Consider the following 12,931-nt stretch of genomic DNA (forward strand, 5'->3'; position numbering starts at 1 on the left):
AGGCCTATTTTTTGTTTTTTTTCAACTTTTCCCCTCTTATTCTTTATTTTTTTATTTTCTGAGAAGGAGTTTTGATTTAATTGAATATCAAATTAATATGAATGAAGTTATTTGATGCTCTAAAAAATTTTTGTCAAATTTGATTTGCCAACTAACTAAAGTTAACTTTTAAAGTTGACTTGGAACCAACTCTTTTATTTGATCTTGAAAATTATGTTTGAATTAAAGAACGACCTCAATTTGGACTAATTCAATAAAAGCTGACATGATTTCGACTCAAAAAACAATTTAAAGTTTAGAAGTAATATTAAGTTTGTTAACAGGAAAAAAAAGAAGAAAAAGAGAGGGATAATAATAAGGAAAAAATCGGTCGAAATAGAAAGGAAAGAAGGATTAATGGCCAAAAGAGCGGTAAAGCATTTTTCTAATAGAACAAACAAATATCATCAACAAGGTTGCTGAAAATTCTGTAGCACGATTTGCTTCATATATAGAAATTCTAGCCTTTTTTGAGACATAGCATTAATATGAAATAATAAATCATACAAAAAGTTTAAGCGACACAAAAGCAATTACTGATAAAATCTCAAAACGGTAATTGACATAGTATTAGTGGTACATAAGAGTCAATTGCACGATTAAAAATGGCACAATGATAACAGAAATTGAGGTTTTAGAATTTAGCTTAAGCATTAAAAAGTGAACAATTAATGCGAATTTAAATAAACAATTAATGCAAATTTAAAGGTTAAGGAATACAGAGATAATGGCCCAAGCATTAATGCATTATGAACAAAATTTGTAATTGTGTTCAGTTTTGTGAAAGTGGCCTTCTTCATTAGCAACTGGAGAAATTCAGTTAATTATCCAACAATTAAAATTATGACAAATTCTTAAGTATCAAAGAAATAGTCTTCTGCATGCCCAAAACTAATGCAATTTGTGGAATGAGTGATCAAAGCAGTAAATCTGATGTTCTCTAACAGAGATATTGCTTACATGCATGGTCAATTCAATTGATTTTAAGCCATGCCAAATTAGGCACTATTTACAAAACTCTAAAACTGTAAATTGTGGAAGTAATTTCATTTCAAAGAAACATAAGAAACCACAAATTGCTAAAATTGTATCTCTCCCAATTAAACGACAACCAAAACCAATAGCAAAATTCAATGTTGTGCTCTATAAGATCATAACCTAACCAAAAGTTTTCAAATTTTCACCTCCATTATAACTGCAAGCAAATCAACTTACTCGCATATAATTAGGTCAAAAAGTTCTTCAACTCTTGCCAAAATTGTTAAAAGAGTATCCTATGCTCCGAAAGTTATCAGGCTTAATCGAGTTTTAAATATATACATATCTTTTATTATTTATAATAATTATTGATGAAAAACCTTTTTTTAAAAAAAATTTCTAAATGTCATTACTTTGTATTAGTCGAGCTCAATTAAAGTGAAATCTAAGCTCGATAGTGCTCAAACTAAGATCACCCACTCTTTCACTAACCATTTCCACTAGAACAACCAGAGAGATTAAATAAAGGAAGAAGAGAAGAAAAGAAAGGGAAAAATAAAATTGTAACCAAAAGGCCATTGCTACATCTGTTTTTGAAACCTAAAAGCTACTCTCCAAGATTTAGTTCCAAACAAATTGACACTTTAATTTTATAAAAGGTTCATAGTTTAGAGGCATGATTATTTTTTTTAATCAAAGTTATCACTTAATTAATAGGACTGTCAATGAGGCTGGGCCAGACCGAGCTCTGCTCGTTCGGCCCAACAAAAAGCCCGATGAGCCCGACATTTTAGTGAGCCGGTCTGAACTTGAGCCTAAAAATTAAACCCGAATTAAATATGAGCCGAGCGTGGGCCCTATTAGGCTCAAACCCGATATAGATCCGGCCTTTAATTATATATATAATATTTATATTTTGATATTATGTATAATTATATACCCAAATATATTATTATTAAATACTAAATATATATATTACAAAATATAAAAATACATCTAAAGACTCTTCCATGAGATTTCTTGAGAGCCAATATTAGTTATGCATAACTGAATCTGTAACTTTTCTTATTGGTTGAATAAATTTTTGTATTGGCATAATGTTGGTTGATTTCTTTTTGATCTACAAACACAAATCATCAAGTATGTTTGGATTCAAATCACAAGATTATAAAAAAAAAGTTTAACTTTTAAAGATGTATTGGCTTATGATCGCATGTTTTATTATTATTTTTCATGTATTTTGAACGAATTAAATATAAATATTATTGAAAAAGTTTTGGTTTATATACTTTTTAAGAACTATTATTTGTTCATGTTTAGTTTTAATATTATAGTCTTGTAAATGTTAAATTAGTTTCACAACTTAATAGTTATAGTAATTATATTAAGAAAATTAAGGAGTAATAAGTGAGTTTGGGCTAAACCCGATTAAGGCTCACAACTCGAACATTATGTGAGTTGAGTATGACCTTCACATTTATAAACCCGAAACTCATAGCCCGAAACCAAAAAATGTTCCAAATTAAATGAGTTGAGTTTGAACTTATGAAAGCCCGGCTCATTAGCCCCGATTGACAGGCCTGTTATTTAACCCTTAAAAATTCAATCCTCCCCTCATCCTCAGTCAGCAAATTATCATGTACAATCATCAAAAGTCGGTGGCTTCCCATTCTTTTCCTTATCCTTTCACCCACGATTCTCACTTTAAAAACGTTTTCACGCACTAAACGCCTCCATCCACACGCACATTCACACACACAAAGAAAAGGAGAAAGACCAAACGGTCCCAAACTTTTAATATTTTTCTTCGACTACTCTGCTACTTTGCGAACAAGCTAAGCAACCCCCATCCAAAGCTTATCTATTTATATCGAAAAATACCCGACAACTCGAGAAATCGATTTAATTTGTGATTGCTGAAATTCGACTATGGCATCTGGATCGGCGGGTCGGCCTAGCAACTCGGGCTCCAAGGCGTACAATTTTGCGTCGGATGATATCTTGTGCGGCCCGTATGAAGATTATGGCAATCAGGATGGTTCGAATGGGACTAGCCACTCCGACCCGGCTATCGGAGCTACTTCGGCTAAGGTTGATTCTGATTTTGTTTTGGGTTTGGATTTAGTTTTGGTTTTAGGGTTTTGGACTGGGTGTTAAGTCTTTGTGTGAGTTTTGGGGTTTTTTGGTATTTTATGATGGATTCTGTTGTTAGGGTTTGGGGATTTTTGTGTTTTGATTGATAATCGATGGTTTAATTGGCGGAAAATGGAATTTTTTTTTCTTCTTTGTTTTGGAATCAAGACCTAGACTTTTTGGTTTATCAGTTCGATGGTCGTTGTGATTGAGCATTTCACGGATAAATGGATGAGAATTGATAATTTGACGTCTGAAACCCGGCTGCTATGAAATTCATAGCTTTCTAGTTATTTGCTTAAAGAGATGAGTGTAAACTATGTCAACAAAATATTCGTTTTGCTAAATGGTAGAACTTTGGTCCATTGGACAAGCTCTAGTAAAGTTTCTATTAAGTTCATCAACTTAGAATTTAGCAATCCCTCTTTGGTCCTGCTGCAATTCTCGGTTAAATGGTTGGAATTGCTGGAAATTTAAGATAGCGTCCATTTGATGTTAGTAAAAGTATTGACTGATGGAGCTAATACTTAAAATAAATTAGAATTGTTTGTTCAGTATTTTTGCTCTTGGTTGTTGCAGAATATGGAGTCGCACAATATTCATAATTTTGTTTTTATTCGTTTATTTGTGTTATGAGATGCAAAAAAAAAGTCCTCTCATGTTTTAACACTGTAGTCTTTGTTTTGAGGATTGTTAGTCTTTAGTGTTAGCTCTTAATTGGTCCTGCTTTTTGTTGCCATTGTATATCCTTCCAAGTTTTCGTTTTTTACCTGACCAGTGACCTCAGGTGAATTCAGTGGGTACCATCACATTTTTCATTGATGTAATTTCACTGAAATCTAGCAGCTTAATAATAGGGATTTTGCTTTTTGTTGAGCAGGAGTTCCACAAAAATAGAATGGCAAGATCATCAGTTTTTCCTGCTGCATCTTACAGTCCACCAGAAGAATCTTCGTTTAATCAAGATGTGATTGCGACTGTCGAGAGGACCATGAAGAAATATGCAGACAATCTCATGCGTTTTCTTGAGGGTATTAGTTCACGTCTGTCCCAGCTGGAGTTGTATTGCTATAACTTGGATAAAACCATTGCAGAGATGCGTTCTGAATTAGGTGGTGATCACACAGAAGCAGAGACAAAGCTCAAATCACTTGAGAAACATCTCCAAGAGGTGTGTTTCCTAGTTTTATTGCATATACTTAGCGTTATTGAGTGCAGTAAACAGTGCTGTGCTTAAGTTGGTTATATGCAGAATTTGTTGAGATTGCAGGAGGGAAGAAATATTTTGACTGGGTTATATATTATCTATCATAGTTTGTTTTTAGCGGAAGGGGAGATAGACAGGAGAAAGAGAAATATTTAAAAATTAGATAACGCAAATATTTGTTGGTCTCTGCTAACTTTTTTGCTACAATTCAAAGCTTAAGCTAAAGGACATTGAGAGATTTATTTTTACCTCCTCTGTCTATGCACTGTTGAGTGGACAAAAAGTGAATTCAAACAAGAGGAAATGTGGTACTAATAAGAATCAGTGAACCTTCCAATAGGTTTGTGTATGTATAGTATTCGAGACATAGTGCAAAAGTTAATGGTTAAATGGGTAATCAAATGGAATATATATATTTTTTGGGTGGGGAAGTGTTTTTTTTTTTGGGAGGGGGGGGGGGGAAGAGCTATGGGTTGGGGTAGGCAGTGTAAGTGAGGGATCCCCCGCTCAAGCCCTCCAACTTGCCCTAAAAAATAAAATAAAAGGAATATGTTGGCTTTTCTTAGGAAATGCATCAATATATGCAACATGAAAAGCAGCTTTACCACAGACATCCATGTAATAGGGATAATTGATTTCCAGCCCTCTTAATGCCTGAAACTACTGACCGAGTACTTGTGGTGCTGTTATGTACCTAAACTCTTTTAGTGATTCTTAAGCACTTGTTCTAGCCTAATGTATCTGCTTTCTATTTCCTCAGGACAAGGTTAAGTTATTTCCTGCAATTGTAGAATACCAAATAACTGATCTTTGATTTAGATTTTTATTCTGCTACTTTCTTTGGATTCCTGCTTTTGGCCTGATTTCCTGGTTGTTTTAGCATCCCAAATGAAACAATGGCTTGATTTGACCCATCCTTCTGTATTCTTGGGGCAGGTACATAGGTCAGTTCAAATCCTAAGAGATAAACAGGAGCTTGCTGAAGCTCAGAAGGAACTAGCCAAGCTTCACCTTGCTCAGAAAGAATCTTCGTCAGCAAGCAATTTGCCACAGAAGGAGGAGAGAGTTAGTGCGCCAGCTTCTGATGCTAAAAAGAGTGAGAATTCATCAGATTCGCATGGCCAGCAATTAGCACTTGCACTTCCCCATCAGTTCCCACAGCCACAGCAGCAGCAGCCGCCTCCAGTGGCACCCCCACCTCCAATGCCGTCTCAAAGCGTGCCACAGGCACAGGCTTATTATTTACCACCACATCAGCTGCCAAATGTCCCTGCTGCAGCCTCCCAACCATCTCAGGGTCAATATCTCCCACCTGATTCACATTATAGAGCTCCCCAATTGCAAGATGTTTCTAGGGTGGCACCACAGCCAGCCCAGTCTCAAGTAAATCAGACACCACAGGTACAGCCTATACCTTCATACCAGCCCCAGTGGCCCCAGCAGTTGCCTCAGCAGGTTCAGCCACTGCCACAGCAATCTGTACAGCCTCAGATTAGACCTTCATCTCCTCCTGTTTACTCCTCTTATTTACCTAATCAAGCAAATCCTCCTCCTCCAGAGACATTGCCTAACAGCATGCCAATGCAAGTACCGTTTTCTGGAATTTCACAACCAGGTCCTGTCCGTGCAGAAACAGTTCCTTATGGGTATGGTGGGGCTGCAAGGCCGGTTCAACCACAACCTCAACCCCAGCATCTCAAGGCTACTTATGCCTCTCCAGCTGATGGGTATGCAGCTAGCGGGCCACATCCAACACTTTCACCTGGTAACACGTATGTAATGTATGATGAAGCAGGAAGACCACATCATCCAGCTCAACAGCCTCACTTTCCACAGAGTCCTTATCCTCCTACTACAATGCCTCCCCAGAACTTACAGCCTAACACAGGCTCAAATCTAGTTGTTCGTCCCCCACAGTTTGTTCGCAACCATCCTTACGGTGATTTGATTGAGAAAGTGGTGAGCATGGGTTACAGGGGGGATCATGTTGTGAGTGCCATACAAAGGCTAGAGGAGAGCGGCCAGCCTGTTGATTTTAATGCCGTGCTGGACAGATTGAATGGACACTCTGCTGGGGGTCCTCAGAGGGGATGGTCTGGGTAAGCACGTAACCCAACCCCTCCAGTTGCAGCTATGCTGACAACTGAGTAGCTTCCATCTTGCTTTTAATAAAGGATCATGTCATTCCGACAATGCTACAAGTATGTATAGGGATCGAAGAGGTGCGTTGTATTTGTTTGTCATCTCTTTACTGACCTTTTTGTTTTATTTGGTGGTAATGTATCACGCTTGCAGTATTATTGCAATGGGAAACACTCGTTTGGAAACTCCCTGTTTTAGATCCCTTTTTAATGTTTTTTTTTTTTTTGGTGCCCGCTTCGTTCCTTCTCTTTATCCTGGGTTTACGGAAACTGAAGGCCCAAAACAAGTTGTCACAGTAATGGATTCGAGGGAATGTTCCCAAATAAATTACATTATTAATAATTCTTCTCCGTCTCAATATGATTACTCCAATGTTGAATCTTGTGGCGCTGGAAACATAATTATGCTTACTGTTTCTCATGATGATTTTGTTCGGCATCCTTCTTTGTGTCGATTTCTCCTCCTGCTATGCTATCTCGAAGGCTTCTTTAGCGTTTATTTCTTCTGTTCCAGAATGGGCCTCATGAGCAATTGAATGTGCAACTTCGCTGTCAATTCTCCGTACCAATTTTTCTTTAGCTTCTACGATCAAGTCATAACTTGCAAGTAGTTAATGAGGCTCGGATGCTTCTAATTAACGGTAAAATGATCGTTTGTCTTTTAAAATGGCGAATCCCTCAAAGTCTACGAAGTTAGGAAGCTGATTAGGACGTGGACTTCTACTGCATCAGTTGTACAGTTCTTTGTCTATTCGCAGAGCTAAAGTCAAAAACGCTTGCAACTTGATATACCAATCATCAACCGAACAGGGCATTGTAGATGATACTCCTAGATGTTTTTCACACCCCATCATCCTGATATACCGATTATCAACTAAAGAAACTTGTATCAAGCTTTTTCTTAATCTTAATTAGCAAGTTAATTGAGGATGCATTTGATGACCACTTGCCTCATCTTTATTGAACAAGTCCATCGGAAAAACCTTCCCTTTAAGTAAAACTGAATCCCGGTGTAAATGGAAGAATGAAACGCGCATTTGATCAAAGCATATGTGTAACGTAAGAGGAATGATTTGGTCTGATCTGAAATTGTCGGATCACACGGTTTGCATGACTTCTTCGTGTCTGCCCCCTTTGACTTAACAATTTTTTCAGTCATTTTGGTTTTATACGTATGTGACGAAACTCTATTATGTTATCTGCAAATGTTACAATTTGAACTTTTACAAACCTTTTTTTTTAAAAAAAATTTTACAAAGTATCTTCTCTTTAAATGCAAAATCAACTAATATGATATGATATGTGCCCATCTCATCTGTCGCATTCCTATCCTGGCTGGTTAAACGGCTAAATGATGCCTGTAGCATGTTGTTGGCCCAGGCATCAATTCTGGAGTCTCCCCACTAGTATGTCCTTTTCAACAATTTCTTGGATTCCATGAAAATTAACAAATGAAATTTCATAGTCATTATCCTTTGATTTTGCATCAAATTTGAAATTAACGCATTTGACAAATTGTTACTAAAATAACCGTAATGAGTAAATGTCCAAAAATGCACATGTGAGGAGGAGGTTCTTTTCAAGTTTTTCTGTGCAGGAATCTTTAATATTCCATTTGGGGGAAGTTTTAGGGATCCTAATAAGTTAACGAAGATTTTGGACCTGTTTGGCAAATAAATTTTTGGTCAAATTTCTTTTCTACAAGTTTTTTTAACAACTTTTAGTTATAGTAACTTCAAAAAATTCTTCAAAATTTTTAAACTATACATTTTAAAATATCCAATAACTTACACACTTCAAAAAAATTTTCTATAACTTTTACAGTAAGTTGCAACAAAGTTTTAGACAAATATTCAAAAAACTTATTTATCGAACGAGCCTTTGTTGTAAATATGAAAAATCTTACAGGTCTATTCCTCTTCATGTATGTGTGCGTAACAACCAATGGCTCAACTTGGCTCTGCAGCCAACAGATCGCCTCTATTTTTTATTTTTTTTTTTGCCTCAACAGATCCCCTCTAATTAACTCATATTGTTCCTTTTGAAGTGAAGCCTTCCAAAATCTGTCCTGAAAAGATGACGATTGAGTCGAAAATTTACGCTTTACTATGTTGAATGACTAGTCAGTCACAGCCCTAGGTAGGCAACCTCCCAAAAGAAAATGTACTAACTTTGGCAACCTAACTAGTTGTGGGGGATTTAGGACTGTTCAGGCTGTTACTTTGATTGACTAAGCAGTCTTAGCAATCTAGGTTGGCAACCTCCCAAGTACAATGCACTTGCTAATGCCGGCCACCTAACTAGAGTATTGAGGCATTTGGAATTCTTCATAGCAATTTAATTGAACCCTGTCCAAGTATAATTAACTTTCTCTTGATGTTTGATGGAATTTATAGAGTTATCCTACAATTTGGATAAAGGTCAACATCGAGCAGACTTTAGAAGTTTAGCTCCCATTTGAATTGCTGAATTGCTATTTTTTGAAGTTTTTTTTCTAAAAAAATATATTATAGCGATTTAATGTATATGAAATTTGAAATGCTGAATCGTCATTTTTTGAAGTTTTCGTAGAAAAAATATTTTGTAACGATTTAATGTGTATAAAATAAAAAAGTAATTAAGAAATGCATACACAAAAAATCTAAAAATCTTTAGATAAAAAATTGCAAATCCACACACAAATCTATATAGGAAACTCATGATATGAGACTAACAACTTTGTTGAAGTCTCCGTGTCTCGAGAGACTAGCAACCTTGTTGGAAGACATTTATCAATTAAAATTACTTTTCAAATGTGTTCCTTTTTGTCTAGTTACTAAGGAGTATAATCAATTTTTTTTCTAAAATATCATAATTTCAATAAAATCTGCACTAATGGTAAAAATTACACAGATATTAAAGAACAGATCTGAAGAAAAGATACTCCAAATCTGAAAAATAATAAAAATTACATTATAAAGCTCCAAATTTAAAAAATGAGATAAAATAATTGTAACTCCATGCCATCTGTGCGTGGTGTCAATCGTCAGATCTACTAATTAATTGCTTTAAATTCAGATATTATGGTGAGATCTATCGAATAGATCCAAAAAATTTCCAGATTTGATGGTCAAAATCTAAAAAAAAACTCAGATCTAATAAAAAAATAAAAAAAATATCAAAACTCAAATCTAAGGAATATAATCAAATTTGTAATAGAATTAGCTCATATGCCCTGGACATAATCCAAGATGAAGAACTTTCGATTTCTCTTGGACACTGATTATATAGTTCTATCAAGCATTTGCTCATAACTGTTCAGTTTTGGCGATCTATAAAAATCACTTACCCTTTTTGGAAAAAAAAAAAAAGACAACGTAGCGTAGGCGTTACTGGGTAAGGGCATGGTCCGGACAGGCAATTCAATGCAAGTCGCTGTGCATGGACACGACATTAGGAATATGGTGAAGAAAACAGAAGGGTCTCCATCCATATCGAAGTACAATATTAACTGTTGGAAATTGACATGCAGCAGCAGAGGAAAGGCATGTACAACAGGAGGCAAGAAAGTGGCCATCCGCAATAGCCATAACATTCATTCCACTATTTGTAATTTGTATAAAGATTTTTTGATTGTTATTATAAAATATGTTTTTAATTTTTTTTATCTCACATACATATCATGCCATAAAAAGTGCTATATTGTTATTTTAATTTTTTTAAAATAATCTTCTATCCAAGCGCATCATTGTGATCCATTTATACTTTGTTGTTGCTTTTTTAGGCTTTTAGCTTTTGTTTTCTGGATTTTTTTTTTGGGGGGGTTTCTTGCTCTTTCAACGTAGTCTTCTTGATATCAATCTTAAACTTTGTCTTTGATCTTTCAATCCAACGGTGGTTTATTTATTATACTGTGGCATTGGTGCTTTCAATTTTTTTCCTTTACAAAAAATTTGCTCTTTTGTATAGTTTTTTTTTTCCTTTTATTCATAACTATGTTAACTTGGTGGTAGTTCAGTCATTTTGATTTTCTTTTAATTGGGTTTGGATGCAATTAGTGACAGGGATTTAATGGTTGTTTGGCAAAAAAACACAAAACCACAAGGGAAGGATATAAAATTAATTGGTAGTGCATTAATTTTAATGTTATTTGAAAAAACGATCTGGTTAAAGAATTTTAGTATTTAACAGATGATGTCTTTAATTTTGGAAAATATCTGATAAGGAAATAAATTTTCAAATAACAAAAAAGACCATTTCAAATAAACCAACAAAGGTAGAGTGAATGTTTGGCCTAGCTGTTTGTAAATCAACTTCATCTTTTTTTCTTTCTTTTTTATTTAGTTATCTTTTTTTTTTTTTTTGTCTAACATGAGTTTAGAAATCTAATAATTCTTTTTCATAAATCTAGGAACAAAAGGTATGGCTAACTTTGTGCTATTATTTTATTTTTTTTTTGTTTAAAAGATGCATAATACTGTCAAGATTCCTCAACTTTCTTATTGTTATACTTATATATATATATATATATATATATTTAACAACAAAGGGATAGGAGGTTCCCAAATTCTAAACCAAACCCAACCAAAACAAGACCATTGCAGCTTACCCAAAAGAAAAGGACCTTTATCTATCCACCATAAATAACAAATTGAAAGGAAAAGCACAATTCAATTTGGGAGAAGACATAGACTAATAAATTTTCAAGATTTGTAAAAAAATAACTAATAAATTCAATAAAAATCGATAAAACTAGCAAATCACATATGATTTTCTAATTCACTTAATTAAACAAAATTGTATACACTTTCTTTACTAGGTTTATTTTCAGGAAAAAGGTTAGGTGTGTCATTCACGTTGCGAATCCCTTAAATATAGCTTTCCAAAATATAAAATAATTAACGCATTCATTAAGCATGTTACTTCTTGTCCATATTAACCAGTGCCCGTTGGGCACCAATGGACAACATTTAGAAAATCAATAAAAAAAAAATAAGAAAAGGAAAAGATGACTTTGATAAAGCCATTCTTATTTATTAAGCAAATAAGAAAGTGCATGGAATGGGGTGACACCGGTGCTTTCTAATCTATAACTTTACACTATTTAGAAGTTGACAAAGTGTACTAGTGGTTTAAATTAGAATCGGAGTACTATTAGGTCCATTGCATCGATCTAAACTCAAATCTTTGATTAATTTAAGCTCCGATTTGAACACGCCACCTTATAAAAACCATTTGGCAAAGTGTGCTTGACACGGGGCAGCGGAATCTACGCGTTGGCTTGGCCCCAACCATTAACCAAGGGCAAAAGCATCAAAATGTCCTTAAAAGAATAGCCTACTTGTCAATTCTTTTCTAAATGGACAAGTGCTTTTTGTCTGAAAAGAAGGATTTTGACCCTCATCTTGTTTCTTTTTCTCCATTTTCTGGTGGTGTCACAACAAATATATATATATATATATATTTATACATGTATATATTTATACATGTATATATATATATCTTCTTTTGACATCTGATTGGGACTATTATATGAACAGGTTAAGTGCATGTGAACAAAGATGTCAAGTGCAGCTCCATTTTTAGCAGCTTACATATGTTCCTAAAGCAGAAGACTCAGGGCAAAAAAAAAGTAGAAGGGAATAAAATTGGAAGAGAAGGAATTATGGCAATTTTTGGATATCAAATTTTTCTAAATAATATTTTGTTTACATCATAAATACATTTCTCAATCCACCTTTTTATATTATCAACACCTTGTTATCTCACATATATCACATCACAAAAAATACTACAGTAATTATTTCAAATAATGCTATATCCAAACAAACATTGATTTCACTTTTCCTGTCATTTGGTGGAGTTTTCGAAGTTCAAATTTTTCTTGGCTTTTTTTTTTTGGGTTTCTAATTGTTATTTTACTACTTTTGTTTTTCTCATTGTCTTGAAAATTAACATTTATCATTACGTAATCATAAAAAGAAAAAACCCTTCTTTAAACACAATAAGTACTTCTAGAGTTTTTGGTAACTAATTTCTCTTAACTTAAAAAATCCAACTTTTGGTAATTTAAAAAAAAAACTTATATTAAAAGTATTGTATCAGAAGTGTTTCTTTATAAACCACAACAATCCCAAACAAAGTCTAAGGCAGAAAATGACTAACATATAATTGTCATTTAAATCAAATTGAGTTATGCATAGCATAGGTCTGATTTTCTGTAACATGATATAATTCCTTTGAACATCTAACTACTTAAAAGCTGCGAAACTAGTCTTAGAATAATTGAAGAAATGAGTTGATTATGTATTTGTCTGAAACAGTGTAGTTAATGAGCAGATTTACCTTCATTGAATATGCATAAGCAGAGTTTGATCCCATATCTACAACTGCAAACAAATACAGAGCATTTTAAGCTAACAATAATGCTTATAATCATATCATAAAATCTAAA

General features: G+C 34.2%; 1 protein-coding gene across 1 annotated transcript; it reads left to right on the plus strand.

Annotated features, from left to right (window-relative positions):
- The first annotated feature begins 2,785 nt into the window (after positions 1 to 2,785).
- LOC113770152 (integrator complex subunit 3 homolog) lies at positions 2,786 to 6,722 on the plus strand. Its single transcript, XM_027314539.1, has 3 exons — positions 2,786 to 3,108; positions 4,031 to 4,321; positions 5,294 to 6,722. The coding sequence occupies exons 1-3, from the start codon at positions 2,947 to 2,949 to the stop codon at positions 6,458 to 6,460; spliced, it is 1,620 nt and encodes a 539-aa protein (XP_027170340.1). The 5' UTR covers positions 2,786 to 2,946; the 3' UTR covers positions 6,461 to 6,722.
- The last annotated feature ends 6,209 nt before the right edge of the window (positions 6,723 to 12,931 follow it).

Source organism: Coffea eugenioides, chromosome 5, assembly GCF_003713205.1.
Source record: "Coffea eugenioides isolate CCC68of chromosome 5, Ceug_1.0, whole genome shotgun sequence".
Taxonomy (NCBI): domain Eukaryota; kingdom Viridiplantae; phylum Streptophyta; class Magnoliopsida; order Gentianales; family Rubiaceae; genus Coffea; species Coffea eugenioides.